Below are 24644 nucleotides of genomic sequence, written 5' to 3'. Positions count from 1 at the left end.
ATGGGTTTTTTTCCATCATTGCAGAGCATTTGGTACAACTAACACGCCAAACGTCTTCCTGGGAAAGTGAATGTTTGTTTACAAGTTACGACAGGCCATTAACGTCACAGGCAGGAGAAAAAAGGAGCACTTGCTTTGCTCACCTGCACAGTACAGGTAATCTTGCCACATGGAAGCCTTTTTTGAAATGATCGTTTATCTGAGGTATTTTTAATTTTATTGGACTTATCAGTTAGCAGGACGGTGCAAAAACTACCTAAAAACTAGGGTTGGTTTATGTGCCAAGTAAGAGGCTATTATATCAGGATGCGACTCATGGGTACAGTCGCTTTAAATCCATTGGTTAGCGGTGTCCTTCATCTAGCATGTTAGCTTGTGTTAGCCAAACCTAGCCAAACCAGTTATCCTGCTTCGTCAACAATGCTGCTCCACGTTTGAATTTGTGTTTGCTATTTTTGTGATCTTTGGGATTTAAATTCAAGAGTCTGCCTATTTTCTACCATGTCAGCTGTGTCTTCCACACGCTAGATGTGTTAGCTTGCCATGCTCAGACGCTAACTCACGATAGAATTGTCCCCATTCCAAGGAAATCCTGTATGAGTATCAACTATGTGGAAATACTAAATAACAACATAGTGAGAATTTTACAGACCTAGTTCAGACTTTTACCTCAGTTGAGGTACCGAAAATGCGAGTTGTCGGGAATAATTGTCTCTTTTGTCTTCAGTACTTTGTTGTCTCTAGCAGAATGTTGCAAACAAGCCAACATCAAAACGTCGGAGGAAGTTGTTTGCCGCCTCCTCGGTTTTCCAGCCTGCGTTTCCGTGGTCCCGTCGTCGTGGCGTCCCAGTGACAGGGCGCTGAAGGCTGCTTTGTTGTGCCCCGATCGTCTCGCTTGCCTCTAATGAGCCATTACGTCTTTTGTTTCTTCTTTTGCTGCTGTTTGTTTGAGACGAGTGACGGAGCGGCAGACGCCGGAGATGCAAACACGTCGTCCGAGTCCGCTTCAGTGCAACTTCAGGGGTGCTCGACTTTAGAGACTCCACTGTTCCATCAATTTGTCTGATTTTACATCGCACGTTTCCATTTTGACAACTTTCCAGTCAGTAAAAGGGGTGGTACTTCTTCTTCTGGAACCTCTGGGACTTCCTGCTTTCTTTAAAGACAATTAAAGAAGGGGACGACGTGACTAAAGAGATTGCGGGCCTTCGTTGTCTTGGTGTCACGGGGGCAAAGTTTGCCCTGGAATCTTCACCACACTGACTTCACAGTGGATGGCGGCCTGAGGGCGCCTTAAACGATTCATGACACGCTGACATTCTGACACGTTCGCATTAGACACGCCCACCGAGCATTGTGTCATAGTCAGGCCCGGAGGTGGAACCCCGCCCCAAGCGGGGATAGCGTCTCCCATAAGCTAGTCAGTGCCGAGGCTCCAAGCAGATGCTAAGACCAGGATCGCCTCCCAAGTCCACTTAAGAGTGCTCGTCTGATCGGTTAGCTTGACGAGTCAACCGTGAGACATGAACACAGTCTGACCGAGTCATCGGTGTAACCATGCAGAGCTTCATGACGAGTCTCCGGGCTTTGTGCACGTGTTTGAGTGCCCTCTGTTGACCCCGCCCACAATGCCCTTTGTGGCGTCAAGCGGCCACAGAGGAGACAAATTAATACCACTAGGGGGCGCAACACTTGGACACGGACTCAGCAGGAGGATGTCTAATCAAAAAGGCTTCAGGTTAAAGTCACCGGATTCCTTCTTTTGGTACACAGCTTTTATATGAAAAAGATTCAAAATAAGTCAACTTTAATGGCTGCGTTCATCAAAATTGATATTGTTGAAATCATCTACAAATATTTTATTCAAACATTATTGCTCCCATTTTTAGATATGAACATATTCACATTTTCGTTTTATTATATTTAAAAATAAAAGGAATATAGATATGGAACAAACAAGTGTTTTTTTATACATTATTTGATATTTGGTCAATCAATCAATGATTGAATGAGGCTTTTTGATGTTTATTTATGTTTTCCTTTTATGTGACCATGTTCATGTATGTTTTGATATCTGGGTCAGTATTTTTTGTGAAAAAAACCCAAAAAAGTAAAAATGTTGGTGATAAAAGTCAAACCTGGGTTTGAAGCGCCCCTTTTTCCCTGCCTGCGACGTTAACGGAGTTGTTGTAACTTCCCCTGAGCTCACTTGTAAACAAACTTTCACATTTCACACGCTGGTTGGACCAAATGCTCCACGATGAGGGAGGGAAATAAACATCGAGCACACAAGAAACCTTATCAGCCACCTGAAACTCCAGCGCCGTGGCATTTGAACTCCGTGGCGTCACAAGGGCCGCTCGGAGCGTGTGCCTGAATACAGTGCACCTTGCTGGGCCACAGCAGGCGGCTCCTCCCCCTCCATACTCTGGTTCTCCTGATAGTAGTGACGTTGGAGTAGTCATGTCATCATATTTGATGTTTGATGTTTGAAGTGATTGGTTTCTGTTTGAGAAGAAAGGATATCGTGCGTCTCTTCTTGAAAGGTATTTTTTGGTCATATTTTTGGGTGTCTAGGATGGATTCATTGGACTGGCATGATTTCTTAAGGGGAAAAATGGCCTCGGTTTTTGTACGTTTTGGTCGAGTTAATAAAGAAAACTGAGGTGCCATTCCAGATTTTTCATTCTATGTTGTCACAGGATGAAACATAGCTTTTTTCTTTGCTAACCGTACGAATTGAATTCCTTCTGTGCGCAACTTTTCCCAACTTTTGGTCACGTCGGTTGTTTCCCGTGTCGAATTCCCAACGAGCGGCGGCGTTCCCATTGAAGGAGACAATACGAGGCAGGATAATGCCGGCTGTTTTATGCCGGAGCGGACGTGATACCGAGTCGCGGACGGCGTCTGTTTGCGTCCGTCTTGTCGGCTCGTGTTTGTAGTTCCCGGAGGCCGCTCGGGGTTCTTTTGTGCGCGTCTCCGTCGGGGCCTCGCGTGTTTGTGTTTGTGTGTTTGAAATCGTCGTTTAGCGGCGCTCCACGGCATAACCTCCGCACTGCACCCCATTCACTCGGACAGTGGGTTTAAGCGGAGATGTGGATGTTTGCGGATGTATTATTCATGGCGGCTAATGCATTGTTTCTGTTTCTTTTTGTTGTCTCGTCGCTCTCTCAGGCAGAAAGGTTGGCAGCTCAACGTCGGCGCTGAAATGAGAAGTTTGAAAGACGCCGCGCTATCTCTCTATTTGTATTTATAGAGCTTATACGTGCGCGCGCGTGTGTGTGCGCTTGAGAATGGCTCTTTGAGCTTCACAGAATGGCGCTTTAAATGTTAAATGGGGGTTGAAGCCTGCCTGAACTAATTTGTAGAGCTTTGCACCGTGTTGACATTTAAATGTGATAAGAATAGCAAACTGTAGCGCCGACCTATTTTGAAGATGCTTTCGGAATACATTGTCATCAGGCGCGGCCTGTAATTAATAATAATAAAAAGAAAAAAAGAAAAAGCAAGCGACAGGCCTCCCCGGCTGAAGATTTGATTATAATACGAGCTTGTAAGGAGTGAAAACAAGAGGAGTGATGATGATGGCGCACACCTGCTCTTTCAGGCTGCTGTGCGATCACATTACTCTCATCCTGCCTGCCTCTCTTGTTTGCTGCGGCACCCGAGGGGGGGGATGGGCGGGTTAAAGGGGGTGGCGGGATCTGCAAAATCAGCATGCAAATAACACCACATTGTTAACTCAATCACATGCATCGGGGGTGCAAAGAGGTGAGGCGGGGAGGAAAAGAGTGTTCTCCGTGCGCTGATGAGGCCGCGTGCATTGTCGCGTGGTTCCGCCCCCTCTGCCAACACCGTCACCATCATTAAGTGCGCTAACACTTAGCAGCGGCGGGGCTAGTGGCGTCTGAGCCAAATGTCAGAAAAGTCCAAGCGGGCGTCTGGACGGCGTTCCCAGCAGGCCCCATTTCAATAAGACTTTCCCGCAGTTTAGCACCTCATCACACGGAAAAATGCCAGTCCCCCCACTTACACACGTGTTTGTTTTACATATTTCATGCACTCTAGTCACATCAGGAGGCACTCTGTGTGTGTGTGTGTGTGTGTGTGTGTGTGTGTGTGTGTGGCCTTGGTGGAAGGAGATAGACGTGTTGGATGATAGTGAAGGTCACTCAGGGTGGGAAAGAAATGTGAGATATGAAGAGTCGGACTGACGTGGGATGAGCACAGCAGCAAGGAATGCTGGGATGTGTTATATAATATCATCAACACACACACACACACACACACACACACACTGCTTGCTTGTGATGATACACAAACACCAACGTTGGTGACAGGCGGGGTTTGTCAGTGGTTCGGATCAGGCCAACAACTGAGAAAAAGAAAAAGAAAAAGAAAAAGAAAAAGAAACAGAAAAATGTGAGAATAAAACAGAAATCTTAGGCCAAAGACAACCACCATGGAATATTAGTGCAACTCCGCATACAGCATTGGTGCACGTTTATGTTGACAACCCTGCTCGTTGTGTCCCTGAGGAACAGGAAATGTGTGTAGAGTGAAACCTGTTGTATGTCCAGCCCGGTTTTGTGGACCAAGTCCTCAAGTCCCGGTCCATGTTACTAAAAAGTGCCCGCTTAAGTCAACGCCAACGTACGTGACCAACTGCTTATGTTGACATGAAATTTACGGATAGTTTTGCAGCTCTGCTCATTTTTACCTGAAGATCGGAAAATGTGTGTAGAGTGAAACCCGTTTATTTCCACAAACGGTCTAAGTCGACCGAGTCATCAAGTCCCGGTCCCCCGTGTTGTTCTTTGTATTCCTAAAAAGTGCCTGCTTAAGTTGATGTCGACACGTTATTGTTGTGCTCTTCTCATCTTTTGCCTCAAGATCAAGAAATGTGTGCAGAGTTGAACTTGTTTATGTTGACAAACAGTCTAAGTCAACGACTCATCAAGTCCCGGTCCGCCGTGTTCTCATGCCCGCTTCAGTCTATGTCAACATAATGGTGGACTGCTTTTGTTGACATAAAATGTGCGGTTATTGTTGCTACCTGATCGGACCCGTATTTGTTGGCAGAAGGTTTAAGTCGACCACTTCATCAAGCCCCCGACCGCCGTGTTCTCGTTATTCCTAAAAAGTGCCCACTTAAGTTGACGCCAACATGACCTTTACAGTTATTGTTGTGCTCTGGTCATCTTTCACCCGAAGAACTAATCATTCATGTAGAGCCAAACCCCTTTATGTCGACAAACTCATCAAGTCCCAGTCCGCCGTCTTTTAACGGCCGCTAACGTTGACGTCGACATATGCGGTCCACCGCGTTTGTCTATCAAATTTAGGGTTACTGTGTCACTCGTGTCAAGCAACTCGTCGAGTCCCGGACCCCCGTGTTGCTCTTCGTATTCCTAAAAAGTGCCCGCTTAAGTCGACGTCGACATGTTCCACAGCTTTTGTCTTGCATGGAATGTAAGTGAAGTGTATGCTTATGGATGCACTGCGCTCATCGTTGTCCTCATGGAACAGCACGTGTGCGGAGGGTGGAACCCGTCTAAGTCGACCAACTCATCAAGTGCCCGCTTATGTTGATGTGGACATAGAATCAAATATGGCCAACTGAAGGGAAAGCATGTCAACAAATAAAAAGCCAAGATCGTCGCCCCCTCTCTTCTCGCCTCTGGACAAAGTCGCACGCAAGGATGTCCGGTTATGTTGACAACCACTTATGTTGATGTGCGTCGTGGATGAGGCGCCACGTTTCGAAGGTAAAAGTGCGTATCAGGATGGGAACGCGTGCCTTGTTGATGTGGAAGATTAGGAAGGCGGTCCAGGTGAGCGCTGAACGTTTGGCTCCTGCAGGACGTGACGCGTGAGCAACAGCGTTTCCTGTGGTCGGATTCCCAGAAAGGGTTCACTCTTTTCCCCGCTTTCATCACAGACAAGTTGGCACGGAGGCAAACGCCGCCTCGCTGGCGTGTTTCCTCCTCACGACGTGTTGTCGTTGTTTTATTTCCCCGTGGAAACGCTTTCATCCTGATCTTAAGAGCAGTCTCCACTGATCCACGCTGACACCCTGAGACCACGCCCCTCTGAAGCACTTCCTGTGCTCCCATTAGGTCTTCAGAGGAGATCATGCCCTCTCTCTCTCTCTCTCTCTGATGTTAAAGCAGAACAAGTTTCATCATCTCAACTTCTGCTCTCTTGGAAGCTAAAAGGCCACACAGAAAAATAACATTTGGAAAGGACGCATTTCCTGCTGCGTTGCTGTATTAAACAGGAAGTGGCAACTTATTACGTATTTGGAAGATCCTTGGCGAGCGTTACATGGAAGTACGCCACACGTTTACACTCACACATTTCAGCATGGAAACTCCGAAAAGGACTAGCCCAATTTATTTCTTCCTTCGCCTTCTCCGTAATTACTCAACGTTGGTTCACTTCCGTTGTTCACATGTACCAGATTCAACTACTTTTGACAGGAAAAAACATTTAAAATGAGTAATGATATCATTGTTTCTTGATAGATTAGTCATAATTAAGGAAAAACTAAGTAAAATAAAGTAACACGTAAAAAAAAAACAAAAAAAAACAGCTAATTAATTAAAAAGTTAACAAATTGTTTAAAACACTGTAAAATAAAAACTAAATGAATAGTACGTCTGTGTAGGCTCTCAGTCGTACAGGAGTTGTCCATCGAGGGAAAGGCTTCTTGAGACGTCATCTGTACTTCTGTGAAGAAGGTGTCGGACGTTTCGCTCCTCATCCGAAGAGCTTCGTCAGCGAACTAACAAGTGCTGGTAGCCTAGGAGGAGTTGTGGTCTAATCCTCTCCTGCCATTAGCACCTCCGATCAAAGGAAAGTGTAGCTCCCTGTAGTTGGGTATGAACGACTCTGATACTGACTCGTTAGCATCTATTGTTCTGGCTCGGCCCTGGCTCCACCTCATTTGCAAGACTAAGAGCTGTGGGTTTCGGTCTCAGTAACCTGCTGAACACAGGGTCCAAATTAAACCTCAAACCACCATTCCGATTGCAATTTCCAATGACCACATCTGCCAATTATTGGAAATTTGCCTTAACACTACATATTTTCAGATTAGAGACAAATTTTACAGACAAATTCATGGTTGTGCTATGGGCTCACCAGTCTCACCCATAGTGGCGAATCTGTACATGGAAGAGATGGAGAAACAGGCTCTCACATCCTTCTCAGGGACAAAACCAAGGCACTGGTTTAGATACGTGGATGACACCTTTGTCATAATCAAAAAACAAGAAATTCAGTCTTTCACAGATCACATCAATGCGGTGGACACCAATATCAAATTTACTCGCAAGGACACTAAAGAGAACCAACTAGCCTTCTTAGACTGCAAGGTAATTATAGGAGAGGACAGACAGCTACTTACAGAGGTCTTTAGAAAGGCCACACACACTGACCAATACCTGCTTTTTGAATCAAACCATCCACTACAACATAAACTAGGGGTTATTAGGACCCCCCAACATAGAGCGGAACAAATACCAACTAGTGCTGAGGGAAGGAAAAAGGAGACACAACATGTCCAGAGAGCGCTCTCAACCTGTGGGTACCCGCGGTGGGCTTTTAACAAATGTCAAAAGAAGAGAGTAGGGAAAGAAACCCAAAAGCCCACAGAAGCAAAAAGGAGAGGAGTTGTAGTCCCTTATGTAGCGGGGGTCTCCGAAAAACTCCAGAGGATCTTATGGCAACACAAAATTCTTACCTATTTCAAACCAGTAAATACCCTGAGACAAAAATGAGTGCATCCTAAAGACAAGGCTCCAAACCAGAAACAGAGCAATGTGGTCTATTCCATCCACTGTAAAGATGAGGAATGCAAAGAGCACTACATTGGGGAAACTAAGCAAATGCTCCAAAAAAGGCTTTATCAACATCACAGGGACAATTCGAGTGGTCCTCAATCAGCAGTACATCTACACCTTAAAGCAACCAATCACTCTTTTGAGGACAGCGAGGTAAAGATTTTGGCCAAAGAAAACAGATGGTTTGAAAGAGGAGTAAAGGAAGCTATTTTTGTCAAACAACAGAACCCATCATTGAATCGGAATGGTGGTTTGAGGTTTAATTTGGACCCTGTGTTCAGCAGGTTACTGAGACCGAAACCCACAGCTCTTAGTCATGCAAATGAGGTGGAGCCAGGGCCGAGTCAGAACAATAGATGCTAACTAGCCAGTATCAGAGTCGTTCATACCCAATTCAGGGAGCGACACTTCCCTTTTATTGGAGGTGTTAATAGCAGGATAGGATTATACCACTACTCCGCCCAGGCTTAGTGTAAGAAACCAATAGGAGGAGGGTGTTGGCACACCAATTCCGCCCACTCTTACTGTATTTTAGGCCTAAGCTACCAGCACTTATTAGTTCGCTGACGAAGCTCTTCGGATGAGGAGCGAAACGTCCGACACCTTCTTCACAGAAGTACAGATGACGTCTCAAGAAGCCTTTCCCTCGATAAATGAATAGTAAATAACACATAAATAAAATGGGAAATAGCTACATAAATAAAACATGTAAAAGTAAAGTATAAATAAATACATAGCCAATAAAATAAGTAATACATATTAAACCATTGTTTTTTTAAAGCTGAAACATTTAATAAATGAATATTTTAAAAATATATTAATATATACATAAATGATAAAAAAAATATCAATAAATTAAATATTTTTGTAATTTTAAGAAAAACAATAAATAAATAAATAACAAATAAAAATAGCAATTGGAAATAGTCGAAAAATGAAAAAAAGTCTAAAAAGTCTTAAAAATGAAAATAAATAGTAAATACATAAATAAAATAATAAATAAATAAATAAAATGTAAAAACTGAAACATTCAATAAATATATAATCAATGTAATAATAAAAAACAAACGCATAATGAACAAATATGAAATTATTTTTTAAAAACTGAACAATAAAATAAATAATAAATAGCAAATAAATAATAAGATGTAGATAAGTAGTGTAAAAGTAAAGGAAAAAAACAAATAATAAATAACAAATCAACTAAAATGATTTAAAGTGAAACATTTGACAAATACATATATAATAATAAATAAATGTAATATTACATAAATTAGGCAAAATGAAATCAAATAAAATCAACAAAATAATCAGAAAAATGCATGGAATAATAATACATAAGAAAGACAAAGAAAAATAGATCCAAAAGTTCAAGTTGACTGAAACGTTGTAGACCAGGGGTCACCAACGGTATTTCTTGTGAGAGCTACTTTTGCAAAATGAAAATGGCCACAAGCTACTCATTTTTGTAGAAATGATTTTCATAGCTTATTTCAACCCAAACAGATCAAATATGCTTGTTTTACCAGAACGTTCACAACATGCTGGTATCCACAAATCACGCTTTATGTTTCACAATACTTTTCTTTCTAGTGTTCTACATTATTAACTGAACACCTGAATGAAAAGCAGGCCTGGGGGCACCTCATGTATATGCCCGAGGGCACCAGGTAGCCCCCTGTTGTACCCCCTGTTGTACCCCCTGTAGCCCCTGTAGCCCCTGTTGTAGCCCCCTGTTGTGCAGTGACGCGTAGTGTATACATGACAAACAATACCTCAATGACGTCATAAACGGAACAGAGAATAAATGGTAAGTACGGGAGTAAGACTGGCGTGAGCGTTGAACAATGAAGACATCAATGCGGCACAGGAGATACCAGATAAACATGTGCTAGGTGATAGATCAAGAGTTCAGGCTAACGGCGTCCTGGTAAACACCACCTGTTCATAGCGTCCCTGAAACGGCCTCGTCTTAGCACAGGAGCGCTTCTCTCAGCGTTTACTTCACCAACTTATCAAAGTGATGGAAGATAGAAAGACTGAACACGCTCGCATTAAAAAGGACTTTCAATATTTAAGAATCCTATTTGCTTTGTCATTCAAGAGCATATGGCGCCGCTACCTGTCTCTTATCTCCTCAAAGAGAGCGAGGAGGGGGAGGAGGAGGGAAGCTGAAGCTCCGACATTCAGACGTTGAAGAATCATTCAATTATCGGCGGCGTGATGTAAAATAATTACCTGACTGGCTTCCTGTAACGAGCGCCGCTAATTAGCCATAGACATTTGTTTTAGTGGATAAAAGAGACAGGAAGTCCCAAACTCCCAAGGATGCGACGGCGTGACGTGCTGGTGCTCGCCACGTGTGCGTGCACGGGCAGGGCCCCTCCCCTCCTAATTAGTTGTTGTCGCAATTAAAAGTGTCCTCTTTGGCAAATAGAACCTTTGTGAGTCGCGTTGCGGGGCCTGTCACAACATCCCCTCCCTTTTTTGGGGCGAGCTCCGCCCCCCTTCCCTGCGTCACGTGACCTCCACATTTGTTTGTAACTTCCTTCACGCGCAGCAATGATGTCGCCATTGTCTGCTTAATGGCTGCCATGTTTGTTGTCCAACACGCCATTGTCATCTTGTTTGCTAAATCCTTTGACAGGAAGAACAAGAGTTTAGTCTGTGCACGCACACACGCACACACACACACACACACACACACACACACACACACACACACACACACACACACATGTGTTGTGTATGAAAGGAAGATGTTTGAAGTCCACTAGAACAGTGGTTCTCAACTGGTTTGGTTCCAGGACCCTTCATCCCCCAGTGGCGACCCAAATTGCCTTTGTAGTGTAGCTACCACAAGATACCAGCTACCAGCCTGTCATGCTACCAGCATGACAGGCGGGTTGCAGATGCAGGTCTAGTTTTCCATGTATGCATGATATATATATTTTTTTTCTCAAACCGATACCGATAACTTTGTGCTTCTCAAGACCGATTCAAGATTCAAGATTCAAAATTCAAGATTGAAGAGTTTTATTGAATATGCACAGTAAAACAGCAGTTCTACTATGCAATGAAATTCTTATTCTGTTCATTCTCCCAAGAAAAGAAAGAAAACACAAGAAAGAATAAGAACATAAGAAACATAAATACCAATAAATTAAGCAACAACAACAGAAGAGACATTAATACAGATAAATAATACAAATAAATCAATAAATAAAGTGCTATGAGTGTGTGCGTGTGTTGCGTGCGGCGTGTGCGAGTGCTTCATTGAGGAGCCTGATGGCCTGTGGGTAAAAGCTGTTTGCCAGCCTTGTGGTCCTGGACTTCAAACTCCTGTAGCGTCTGCCTGACGGTAGGAGTGTGAATAATGAGTGTTGTGGATGTGTGCTGTCCTTGATGAGGTTGTGTGTTCTTCGTAGGACTCTAGTTTTATAAATGTCTTGCAGTGAGGGGAGGGCTGCCCCAACAATGTTCTGTGAGGTCTTGATCACCCGCTGGAGTGCCTTCCTATCACGTGTTGTACAGTTACCGTACCAAACAGTGATGGAGGCGGTAAGGACACTTTCCATAGTGCATCTGTAGAAGCAACTCAGGATTGTGGTGGACATGCCAAATTTCCTCAGTCTTCTCAGGAAGTACAGTCTCCTTTGGGACTTCTTCAGAATTTGTTGGGTGTTGTGAGACCAGGTGAGGTCCTCGCTGATGTGTGTGCCAAGGAACTTGAAGGTTTTCACCCTCTCCACCTCAGTCTCATCAATAAACAGGGGTCTATGCGGCTCCTTTTCCCTTGTTCTTGGGTCGATGATCATCTCTTTAGTCTTATCTGTATTGAGAAGGAGATTGTTATCACGACACCAAGCTATGAGGTCCGCCACCTCTCTTCTGTATGATGTTTCAACACCACCAGTGATCAGTCCGATGACTGTAGTGTCATCCGCAAATTTAATGATGCTGGTGTTGTTCTGGGAGGCCACGCAATCGTAGGTGAAGAGCGTGTAGAGGAGCGGACTCAGCACACACCCCTGTGGGGTCCCAGTGCTCACAATTCTTGAGCTGGATGTGCGATTGTGGACTCTGACTGACTGGGGCCTGCCTGTGAGAAAGTTAAACACCCAGTTACAGAGGGAGGGAGACAGGCCAAGTGTGAGGAGCTTATCTGTGAGTTTGTGGGGGCTGACTGTATTAAAAGCAGAGCTATAGTCTATAAATAGCATTCTGACATATGTGTCCTGGCCCTGTAGGTGAGAAAGGGCTGTGTGGATGGCAGTGTTGACTGCATCATCCGTGGACCGGTTCTGGCGATATGCAAACTGTAGAGGGTCCACAGTTGCCGCCGGGATGCTCTTTTTGATGTGGGTCATGACTATTCTTTCAAAGCACTTCATTACAATAGGAGTGAGTGCTATAGGGCGATAGTCATTCAAGCAGGTCACGTTGCTCTTCTTGGGTACGGGCACTATGGTGGTGGACTTAAAGCAGGTCGGTACAGATGCTTGTGCAAGCGACAGGTTAAATATGTCAGCAAGCACATCAGCTAGCTCTGATGAGCAAACCCGAAGTGCACGTCCTGAGATGTTGTCTGGCCCTGCTGCTTTTCGTGGGTTTGTTTTGTTCAGAACCCTGCACACATCAGCTGATGTCACCATGAGAGGTGAGCCCTGTGTGCTCCCCAGGTCCAGCCACCCTCTCTGCTCATCAGGAATATGGTACCAATCATTTTTTTATATCTACTTGTTTAAAATTGGGATGTAAGTGTGGTTTGTGCACATGTGGAGGTAAGAAGGATCCAGTGTGTGTTCCAACAAATTAGGATTTGATTGATTAGTCCTAATGAAATATCATGACATCACTACTATCAGGAGAACCAGAGTATAGAGGGGGAGGAGCCAGCTGACGTTGCCCAGCAAGGTGCACCGTAGTCGGGTACACGCTCCGAGCAGCCGGTGTGAAGCCATGGAGGTCTCCGTCAAACCTTTTGCACTTTTTCTGGCGTTTCAGGTGGCTGATAAGGTTTTTTGCATTTTTTTTCCCTCATTGCGGAGCATTTGGTACAACATCCTTCCTCTGAAAGTCAATGTTTGTTTACAAGTGAGCTCAGGGGACGTTACGACAGGCCGTTAACGTCACAGGCAGGAGAAAACAGGAGCGCTTGATTTGCTCATTGGAGCTTTTTTTGAAATGATTGTTTATTGGAGCTATTTTTCATGTTATGGGATTCATCGGTATGACTTTGTAAGCCCCTCATATTATTGTGCATCACTAATATTAATGCGTACGCGTGATTTTCATACATGCATCGTCCATGGGGTGCAGTTACATTGTGTGTTCCGTTTGTGTTGACGCGGTCGCCTGCGTTTGTCGGCCAGTCGAAGGAAAGTCGACTTATTTTGGAAGTGGAATATGGAAAATAAAAAAACAAAAACAAAAACAAACCAAGCCGTTGGTTTGAAAGCGGCGGTGCACATGCAAAGTGGACGCCAACAAAGCAAAGTCAAGCCAAGGATGTTTTTCATTCTGCGACACTCGAGTCCAATTTCCTAAATGTAATTATTTCCATCTGTGACTTCCTGGAAAGAAGAAGGCAAAGAAAGTTAGAAAGTGACAGCAAACGACTTCAGTGTAAGGGAAAGGTGTGATGGCTGCACATGAAATGCTGCCATCACCACTTCCGCTACGCATACATTACATCACACATGAAACATGATTCATGGTCATTGATGGACTGTATTGCATGTCGTTGCTCCTGCACCTGTAGCTTCATTACATGTTTACTTGCGCTTGAAGGCTGCTAGTCACGATGATTTGCTAATAATGGGATCGCTTCTCACCATAAATGAGCTGAATCTACAGTACAAATACTGACTTTGTTGCTGTGCGTGCGTACCGTGTGCTCGTTACTTTGTGCTGCATGTGCTTGTTTCTTTCCAATGTCAAATGATCACGCTGATGTTGATACAAATGGTGCTTCATTCAGGGGGCGATATGCGATATGATATGCTGCTTGCCGTGGCTCTTATTTATTGCTTTAATGTATTATTCGCTCATCGTGATAATGTTAATGGTCTACCCCTTTCCATACAATAATACACTATATTGTAGCTTTCCATAGCTTGCGGTATAATGTGCATAATATGCACGTGTGATGTAGACACACTGTACAAAAAAGTTACTTTGTAATTGATTCGCATTTAATGAATTAGTTCCGAATTCATTCTTTCACAAAAAGGTTTAAATATTAAAAAAACAATATTTACAAAAATAAAAACAATTTAAAGTACATTATATAATGCATAAAAGTATATCAAATATAAACTACATTTAGATTTGAATAAATCTAAATTAGAATTTGAATCCATTTTGTTAAAAATAAGTAAAAATATGAAAATATGTTTTATGATACATAGATATGTACTCTATTATGAATGAGTATTGGGGCCACGCTCAAAAAAAAGGAGGTGAGATGGTGCTCAACTGCTGTGTTTTGCTGCCACATTATAAATAATGTGCCGTACTTTATATTATATAGGAACATAACAAGGCTGACATACATTTATACCAAATGTTGTTATAAACATGTGATTTTGTCAATATTTAACAAACCGAATCAGGCTTATTGCCAGGTATAATTCACACAGTACCAGCGAGGAATTTGTTCTGATGGGTTGGTGCAACAATAGTATTGTATTGTACTTTATTAATCCCACAGCAGGGAAATTGACTTGTTACAGCAGCAAGCAAGATACGCAAGTAAAGAATGCATAGTGACTACAACATGGTTCAGGTGGTGCAGGTGTTGTAGAGCCTGACAGCGGTCGGTATGAAGGACCTGCGGAACCTCTCCTTCTTACACCGTGGGTGTAACAGTCTGCTGCTGAAGGAGCTGCTAAGGGAACCCACAGTGTCATGTAGCGGGTGAGAGGTGTTGTCCATGATGGATGTCAGCTTAGCCAACATCCTTCTCTCCCCCACTTCCTCCGCGGACTCCAGAGGACCGTCCAGGACAGAGCTCGCTCTCCTGATCAGTCTATTGATCCTGCCCCTGTCCCATAAAAAAGTAAATACAAATATTAAATATATAAAAATATACAAAAGTAACATTTTATATTACAATAATGTCATATTTCACATGATAAAAATGCTTTTGGTTCAACATTTTTTGTTGTAATCATGAAAGTTGAGGGACATCCTGTACAGTTTGGGGTGGTTCAATATGAACGTTGTGCCATCAGGTCAGAGAAAGAGAAAGGGACCAAGGTGGCGCCCGCCACCACTTGATTTATTTGCTTCCACTCGTTACGTTAAAGTAAGAAATAGAGTTCATTATAACGCCGCTTTACTTGCTTCTGTCCACACTGTGGCAATCCCAACACACATGCACGCGCACACGCACACACACGCACACACACACACACACATATACGCATAGAGAGTGAGTGGGAATAAGAGCAGCGATGCTTATCATGAAGGCAAGCTTTGAGCTGCCGGCCGTCTTGGGAAGAGGATTTGACCGGCGAGGAACAATGAAGTGTGGGAATCCGTTTGTCCCGCATTGATCCTCCTCTCAACACACGCACACGCGCACACGCACGAGCACACGCACACAGGTTTCTCTCTTCTCTCCGGTCAGTGTGGGAGGATGAGCTGAAAGTGGAACTACCTGTTGACAGCTTGTCTCGAGCTGTCCTCAAAGGACCACTGTGCCGTCGGGGGGGGGGGGGGATCAAGAGGGGGGGTTTCATCACTGTGCTTCACTACTTCACTATCCGTATTCTCCTTCTCATCTTCTCTGCTTAACACTCCTTGGAGCCCAGGATTTCCTGTTTACAAGGCAGGCAATTTGACGCCGCTAATCCACGGCGCCTGCAGACACGCCTGCCGTGTAAACGTTCTACATGTCCGTCTCTTCTACATCCGCCGCTTCGGAGGTCGGTGGGAATCCTCGTTTTGTGGATGTTCTCAAGAAGTTAGGACCCGCATAACACCTACAGTCCGGCATGTTTGGCTGGCGCGAGCGCACTGGACCGTGCCCGGGCACACCACACGTTGATTCCAACCAATCCAATGTCGGTATGTTCAACTTCTTCAGGGCACGTTGGCTGTCTGTCAGGACTTTTCAAAAAACATCATACTTAGTTTTCCCATTGAAAGTGAATGGGTGGTTTACATGGCTAATACATTTTCTAGTACTGTAACATTCCACTTATCCTGCAGGGTGACGTGGCTCAGGGGGTGGAGTGCTTGTATCCCAACCCGGTGGTCGTTTATTCCATCCTTGATCGTGCTGTAACCATTCATCTTATTTGTACTTTTCAACATTCAGTCTGCATTTTTGCTTTCCAACATTTCGAATTTCACCATTTTTATCCATCCGTCCATCTTCTTCCGCCTATCTGGGTCGGCTCATGGGGGCAGCAGCCTAAGCTTGGAAGCCCAGGCCTCCCTCTCCCCGACTGCTTCGTTCAGCTCCTCCTGGCGGATCCTGAGGTGTTCCCAGGCCAGTTGAGAGACAAAGTGTCCCTAACGTGTCCTGGGTCATCCCCGAGGCCTCCTACCGGTCGGACGTGCCCTGAACACCTCCCCAGGGGGGCGTCCGGACCAGTTGCCAGACCAGATGTGGAGGAGCAGCAGTTCTACTCTGAGTTTCTCCAGCTGGACGATGCTTTCCACCTTATCCCAAAGGGAGAGCCCAGCTACTCCTTGTACCCTTGTACCCGGCATCTTGTGCTTTCGGTCACTACCCAAACTCACGACCATGGGTGAGGGTAGGAACGTATCTCGACCAATAAATTGAGAGCTTTGCCTTTGGGCTCAGCTCCCTCCTCACCACAATGGACCGATGCTGACGCCGCACCAATCCACCTGTCCATCTCGCATTCCGTCCTTCCCTCACTCGTGAACAACTTGGGTTCCCTGGCCGGCTGTGAGACATAATCCCTTCCACCCCAGGTGCCGACCACCACCCAAACCACGTCTCCCAAGCCGACATATTTATACATTTCAGCAATCATTCTTCACTTTTGCATTCCAGCATTTCAAATTCTGCCCTTATTTGGCCGCTAACTCCTCCCACACGTCTCCACAGCTTCAAACCATTCCAATGTCAAAATGTTCCGCTCATTCAAGACTTCTGTGCACGGTGGCATGCTGCTGGTTGTCCCCCAACCTGGTGGTTGCCGGTTCGATCCTCAGTCGGTGACTAGAGTTCTAGAATATTGCTTCAGTTTCACACACAATTTCTATGAAATTGCTTCATCTAGTTTAAGAGTCATTAGTAATTAGCGACAGGTGCCACCTTTCACAGTGGAACTGATCAGAAGGACTCAAAACTAGACTGGAAATAACCCACAAAGTCAGCAGTACGGAAGCAACAGGACAAGCAAACAGGTCGTAGCGCGAACGCCGAGTGTTGGCGTCCAAGTCCAGCGTAGTGTGAGTACGCCCCTAAAAGAAGACATGGTGGCGTGGTGTTGTCACGCGGTGCGCAGGAAGGCCCCATGGTGCAAATATGATGGAAGCGTGTGCATCGTCCATCAAGATTGATTAGCTTGGCGCAAGCAGCCCGTGCATTAGCACCTAATGAGCTATCGCATTGTGATTAGTCGATGCCTTTAACGTTGATGCATGACACGCAAAAAAAAAAAAGAAGAAGTACGACTAATAGCTTTTCGATCGCGCTCGCCTTAAATGTTCCAAAGTTTAATGACAAAGCCAAAGAGAGGCCAGGAGAGAAGCTTTATATTCCGAAACTGTTTATTTCCGTATGAATTTATAATGAGCATTTCTAATAGCTATCCCCACTATTGCCTTTGCTTCAATAATTGATATGCTTACAATTAGAGTGAAGCACATATAAATCCCTCATGCATTTATGATGCCTGCTAATATTGATAAGACTGAATTGAACTGTGAGGTGCACACACACACACACACACACACACAAGGAGGCCCCAGACAGTGCGTGCCTGCATGTGTGTGTGCGCGTGCCTGCACCTGAACGTGAGAAAGTGCAGGAGGAAGTGTGTGGTGTTCTTTTTTCTTTCTTTCTTTCTTTTTTTAATGAGCTGCTGTTTGCGCCGCTGTCAGGAAGTGATGAGCTCGTGCACGGCGACGCTCCACGCCGGGACAGAGTGCCTTCCGCTCCACACGACTCACGTGCACGGGGCTGACGGGTGGACGCTGTCAGGGCTGAGAGTTGTTGATTTCGCGCGCGGGGTGAGTCGCTAAACACGCGCCGTGGCTTTTAGAGGACATTCGCATATTGAATTGTTGTCTGAGAGCGTGCGTGCGTGTGCGTGTGTGATATGAGCGCGGGGGCGGGGGCGGGGGTGGGGGTGTCACATAAGAAATGTCCTTTTTAATCAGGAGGAAAAATATAAAATGACTCTGGAGCAAGGCGCGCATATGAATGCAGCTCATTTGCATATGCTCGTCAGCCAGGATACGTTTGTAAAAACACACACACACACAAAGTGGATTTGTCAGTTCATTTCACATTATTCCATTGTCTATGTGCCTTTGTTGTATGTTAAAGATAAAGGCGGGAATCAAATTGGAGAAAAGGGCACGGCTGCTATCTCCTCAAATGAGCAACAGCTCATCAGCCGAGTTTAAATCACAGATTTTGATTCCAAAAGGCGGCCGTGTGCGTCATTCAAATCACTTCTTGTACAATGTGAGCACGCCCGCTGATGGAGGCTGCAGCCTGTCACATTTAAAACCTGCTCAACCTCCAAAACTTTCATCTCGGCTCCTTGCTCTCCAATAATAATCATCATAATAAGAACAATAATAATGACAATATCCTCAGCGTAAATAGAAAGTGCTGATGTGCAGTAAACTCGATGTTACTTTCAAGATGAGCTGCCAGCGTTGTGGGGACAAAAGAGAAAACGTTTTGCTTTTCTTCTTTTCTTCATTTTTTTGCTTTTTTTCCAGAGGTTTTTATATTATTAATTTACAGAGTGCACCAAAAAAATCTAAAATAATCTTTGTTAAAAAAATATTGTCAATTCTTTCCCCTAGTTTTAGGTATTCTTATTATTGATGTACAGAGTGCACCAAAAAAAAACATGTAGAAAAATCATGTTCCTTTTTTGACATGCCCTCATATGAGCCATTTGGATTTTTTGGCAGCAGGAATATCTACTTTTGTTTTCATCATTGTGGTGATGCTAGGACATCATTGATCTGTGCTGTGTTTGAGGACTGTGATAAATAATAACTTCAAATAATAACTTGATAATAGCTGCCATATTATGATGTCAAGATGATATATTTTTTTGGAAATATCGGCTTTTTCTGCCGATAATGATAAACTGCACTCTGGAATTATGTTCGGATTTGCCCTTGGGATTGTAACTGTTTCATTTGCAATGACTGTAAGGTGTTACGTTTTGTTCTTTGTGCGTAATGCGGCTCCACGTGAATATTAGCGCTAACTACTCGTGAGAAACAGGTACCGCTTGCTGGGGGCAGGAGCACCTACGACAGGAAAGACAAGTCGTGTCAGTACGTAAATGGAGAGAGGTGCATGATGGGAAAGCACCAGGGAGTGATGACTCAGGGCAACGTGAACAATAAAAGCCAAAATAAGCCGGTGGCGCGGTGGGGGCCCTCGTGGAGAATTCCGAGGGCAGCCCACAATCGTCCTTAAGCATTCCTTAAAGCGAGTGGGATTCATGTTTGCAGATAAGAATGCGGCCGGGCCGCGGTGTCGGAGTGCAGGAAGAACAGCGTTCTCTTCTGTCCGACGAGCCCCCGCTGTGGCGCTCGCTGGTTGAGATGAAGCTCAGCACAAACCACAATGTGGATTCCTCCTGACAGCGTGTAGGCCCCGTGCTCGTGTGTGCGCACGTTCAGCTGCCTCCGCGCGCCCTCAAAGGCTGTTCTTTTTTTTTTTTGATGATTGTGCTCGTGTGGCGTTGCCGCCACTGTTACCAGGCAGCGTGCTAATCAGCTTAATGAGACATTATACAATATTTTGTCGAGCAAAGCAAAAGTGCGCTTATTGTTTGGGCGGCTTTGACCCCGGCAGCAGCCAGGGGAAGTGTGCACCGGCGTGTTTATACCTCTCCATCTGGAGAGCAGATGGATGTGCATTTCAAGCTCTTTTTTACATGTCATTCCGCACCACCAGGAAAAGGGAACACCAATGGAGAAATACAGTAGACGGAGGTAGCGACTGACATCAAGCCTAACGTGACTTCACAGACGAGCACGGCGGCACGAGATAAGCCTGTTGTGCTTGCTAGAGTCAACCCTTGGTTTTAAGTGCTGTTGTTAACATCCTAATTGTAGTCTTACGCCGCCGTCCTCACAATGGCGTCGCTGCGTTTCATTAGGGCGTGTAATTGGCGCAATTCTGATAGGACGGGCACAAGTAGCCTAATTAAGCGCCGCTCGCGGTGTTTACACACTAATTATTAGGTCCAAAATGCTGATTTATTTCTGGAGGAAAAAACTTCTGCCGCAGCGTTTCTCCAGTCCACCAGCCTGTTCCACAAATACGACACGAGACTCTCATTGGTCACTTCATTAGGTACACGATTTAACCACCTCCGGTATCCAAAATGCTGCCATTACAGACACAATAACGCTGGGAATGTAAACCCCTGGAGCACAATGACCTGAGTTAGGCCCTGAGAGGAGCCAGATGAACTTTGTCGGGCATCTGGTCAGGTTGCCTCACGAACGCCTCCTTGAGGAGGTGTTCAGGGCACATCCGACCGGTAGGAGGCCTCGGGGAAGACCCAGTACACGTTGGAGAGACTATGTCTCTCAACTGGCCGGGGAACAAGAGGGAGGAGCTGGACAAAGCAGCTGGGGAGAGGGAAGTCTGGGCTTCTCTGCTTAAGGCTGCTGCCCCCGCAACCCGACCTTGGATAAACGGAAGAAGATGGATGGATGCTATTCACAAATTTTGTAAACCTCCAGGTTCTGCTCCAAAATTAGTCATTGCCCCAAACTAAATAGGGTGGAACCTCGGTTTTCATCATTAACTTGTTCCAAAAGGTCAGACAAATCAATCATCATTGCACACACTGGCCCGGCTCACTTTCCATCCATCCATCCATCCATCCGATTTGTGCAGGGCGCACATACGTAGTTGTTTACTGTTCTGTGTGCGCTGTGTGAACAAGTAAACCACACACACATAATAAAGATGATTAAAGAATTCCCTGGCTAGTTTGCTCGGCGTGTTGCTTGGCCATAGAAGATAATGGTGACAGTGTATCAAAACTTCAACATATTTTTGGCAATAATTTTCGTCTAAAAATGAAACCTACCAAAACTGGAGCAAACTCAAACCGAAGTCCTACTGTCTTGGGTTTTTTGGAAGTTGGTCATGTGACATTGTCTAATCCGACTAACTAAGAAATAAACCAACATTAACCGTGTCAGTCATCAGAGTCTTTCCTGCTCTTTAGTTGGATCTCATTGAATGTGCAGGTGTACCTACGGAAGTAGACTCTTGAGCATTTCTTCTGTCATTGACCACCTTCTTTTTCTTCCTCCTCTTCTTGTGTGTGTGACAGGATGGAGGACTCTAGCTTGTGCCTTGGTATGTCGTCAGCGGTGCCCGACACCGAAGCCCACCTGAGCAGCGCAGTGCTAAACGGCCGCTACCCGATCAGTCAGAAGCTTCACCAGCTCACCGCTCAGCTCGGACACGCCTTTCCCGACCTTCACCGACCGCAGCAGATCCCCGAAGAGAAGGCGGCCACACCTTTGGATGAGAAGAGCCACCACGCGGCCCTTGCCAGTCAGCCAATCAGCAGCCAGATGGCGCTCTTAGCCAATCAGCTCAACCGCGACATTGACGCCGGAGCGTTGAGCGGCTTGAATGGGCGTGTGGACCTGCAGCAGTTCCTCAATGGCCAGAACCTGGGCATCATGTCCCAGATGAATGATATTGAAGATGATGCCCGCAAGAACAGGAAGTACCCCTGCCCACTGTGCGGCAAACGCTTCCGCTTCAACAGCATCCTGTCACTGCACATGCGCACGCACACGGGCGAGAAGCCCTTCAAGTGCCCCTACTGCGACCACAGGGCAGCTCAGAAGGGCAACTTGAAGATCCACCTGCGCACCCACAAGCTAGGCAACCTGGGCAAAGGTCGTGGCCGGGTCCGTGAAGAGAACAGGCTGCTCCATGAGCTGGAAGAGCGAGCCATCCTGAGGGACAAGCAGATGAGAGGTAGTGGCAGCCTCCTCCAAGCCCCCCAGACCCCCCACCTCAGTCTCAACAGCGGCGGCGCCAACACCCTCCAGCCGCCACTGGGCTCGGCCTGTGGCCTCCCACCGCCATCGGGCCTCATCACTCCAGAAAACGTCGCTCAGCCGTCGTCTTCCCCCAAGCCAACCGCCGCCCAGGACGAGCAGTCCCTTATCCCGGCCACGGGATTTCGCTGCACCTTCTGCAAGGGGAAGTTCAAGAAGCGAGAGGAGCTGGATCGACACATCCGTATCCTCCACAAGCCGTACAAATGCACCTTGTGCGAGTTTGCCGCCTCCCATGAAGAGGAGCTGATCAGTCATGTGGAGAAGGCCCACATAACTGCTGAAACCACACAGGGTCAGGGTGCAGGTGGTGCCGGCAGCACACAGATGGCCACGGAATTCCGCTGCGACGTGTGCGGTCAGGTGTTCAGCCAGGCCTGGTTCCTCAAGGGTCACATGCGCAAGCACAAGGACTCCTTTGAGCACTGCTGCCAAATATGTGGCCGCCGCTTCAAGGAGCCCTGGTTCCTCAAGAACCACATGAAGGTGCATCTCAACAAGCTGGCTATCAAGAGCAAGCCACCGCAGCCGAGCGAGCAGGACATGGCGTCCGTCAACAGCATGAGCAGCCTGGCTCAGGAAGCCCACGCCAACCTTTACTCCCGCTACATCTCCTGTCTTCAGGGAGGCTTCCTTTCCCCAGACAAACAGAGCCTGAGCGAGCAACACCAAATGTTGGCCAAAGCCGGGATAGCCATGAAGGAAAAGGAAATGCTTGGGAAGCTGCTGGGACCCATGGCGGCAGGTATTGGTCACGGGTTGGGCGACAACGAGAAGCGTTCCCTCTTGGGTTGCCTCAACCTCGTTCCACCGCTCAAGTCGAGCTGCATGGAGCGCCTGCAAGCCGCCGCCAAGGTGGCAGAGATGGATTCCCTCAACAGCTACCAAGCTTGGCAGATCATGGCTCGTGGCATGGCTATGGACCGGGCCTTCATGCCCAAGGAGCCGCAGCAACACACGACTCCGGGGCAGGAAGATGACATGACTGGTGCTGGTGCCATGGCTTCCTTCTCCAAGGAGAAACAAGACTTTGCACTCATGGCTTCAGCTGATGGCTCTAAAAAGCAGCTTTCTGAAGCCTTGCAGGGCTCCAAGGCTGCCAGCGCTGCTATGATGTCCATGAAGGACGACGCGAGAGGCTTTGACTTGATGTCTCACCACATCGGTGCAGAGACTCCCACCTTGGGAAACCCCAACATGGACTATGGTCTGTCAAATCTGAAGGAGAAGCCGTCAGAGTGCCCCGACTGCGGCCGGGTTTTCAGAACCTACCACCAGATGGTCGTCCACTCTCGCGTCCACAGCAAGGACCGGAGAAGCATGGAGGAGGCGCTCCAGCAGCAAGGCGTGGACGAACGCCGCGGTTCGGCCAGCGACCCCGAGTCCCAGTCCATCAGCCGATCCACAACCCCCGGCTCCTCCAACGTGACGGAGGAGAGTGGGGCCGGAGGCGGGCACTCGCAGACGGGAAGTGTCCAGGATGACAGCCCGCATCCTTCGTCTCCTTCCTCAGGTAAGCGGGAAACTTCTATACGTCTTGGAACACTCAACGCAAGAACGTCCCTGGGGTGCTTGGCCGGGATTTGAACCGGGGGCCTCCCTGGTGGAATCTCTGACACGGAAGCACCGAGGCGGTCTGGGGCTGATCACCAAGACAAATAAGGCGGGGAAAGAGTTAATCCTTCATTTATTGTCTTACGTGGATTCAGAAGTACTCGTAAGTGCAACGATGTGAGCGCCTCGTCTTCAACGCGGAATGAAAAGCAACAAAGTGGAGTCAAAGCTGCACATTCTTCTCATAGCTCAAACACTTAGCGCCCCAAAACACACACGCACACAGCAGCATGTGATGGCGTCCGATGACGGCGTCAGCGGGGCCGGTTGAAGCTGTTTAAGTGTACGTTTATGGGGATTAAGCAAGGCTCGTTGCTAACGATTACACAAGTTTTTAAAGGTAACTTTGGCGAGCTCCTCGGGGCGCAGAGAAGAGCGTGCGGTAATTAGGTCACGACTGCGCGATAATCAGTCAGTTTAAGCTAAACAAGACACTAATTAAAGATATACATATAAAGCAGGTCAAAAAAAAAAAGAAGACGACGACGGTGAACTTAATTTGCCAAAGCCGCAATGTGCTTTTAAGTCTTTGGAGAGAAATATAAATAAATATAAATGAGAGCGTCTTAGCTTAAGGCTGTAAGCAACTTAATTCCACCAGTGGAGATGAAATTGTTTATTTATTCACAGAGGCATGAAGTCCTTATCACACGCGTGTAGTGTGATGGGTTTGTACATGGGACGGGCGATGTTTATTTTAATCTAAGAAATAATAACAGACAACCCCCCACCCCAATTAGGAATTAATGAAAATGAGAGCGAGATAAAAAGCTATTTTCTTTATAGAGACTATTAAACATAACACTTTCTCAACAGGCTGGGGGTGTAGTGGATGCAATTATCTTCTGCATTTTAATGCTCGCGCGCTCGCGTTTCTTTGACTCTTTGCCGTTT

The 24644-nt window shown here is 46.2% G+C and overlaps 1 protein-coding gene across 5 annotated transcripts in view; it reads left to right on the top strand.

Annotated features, from left to right (window-relative positions):
* The window catches only part of znf536 (zinc finger protein 536), a 227438-nt gene that overhangs the window by 98271 nt on the left and 104523 nt on the right, over positions 1 to 24644 (top strand). For all 5 annotated transcript variants that reach the window (XM_054770437.1, XM_054770438.1, XM_054770435.1 and 2 more), the window contains one exon: positions 21392 to 23649. In XM_054770437.1, coding sequence (XP_054626412.1) covers positions 21393 to 23649 — 2257 coding nt within the window. In that variant the 5' untranslated portion in view covers position 21392. The remainder of the gene's footprint in view (positions 1 to 21391; positions 23650 to 24644) is intronic.

The sequence above is a fragment of the Dunckerocampus dactyliophorus genome, chromosome 3, assembly GCF_027744805.1.
Source record: "Dunckerocampus dactyliophorus isolate RoL2022-P2 chromosome 3, RoL_Ddac_1.1, whole genome shotgun sequence".
NCBI lineage: Eukaryota > Metazoa > Chordata > Actinopteri > Syngnathiformes > Syngnathidae > Dunckerocampus > Dunckerocampus dactyliophorus.
This window is presented reverse-complemented; position numbering and strand designations above follow the sequence as displayed.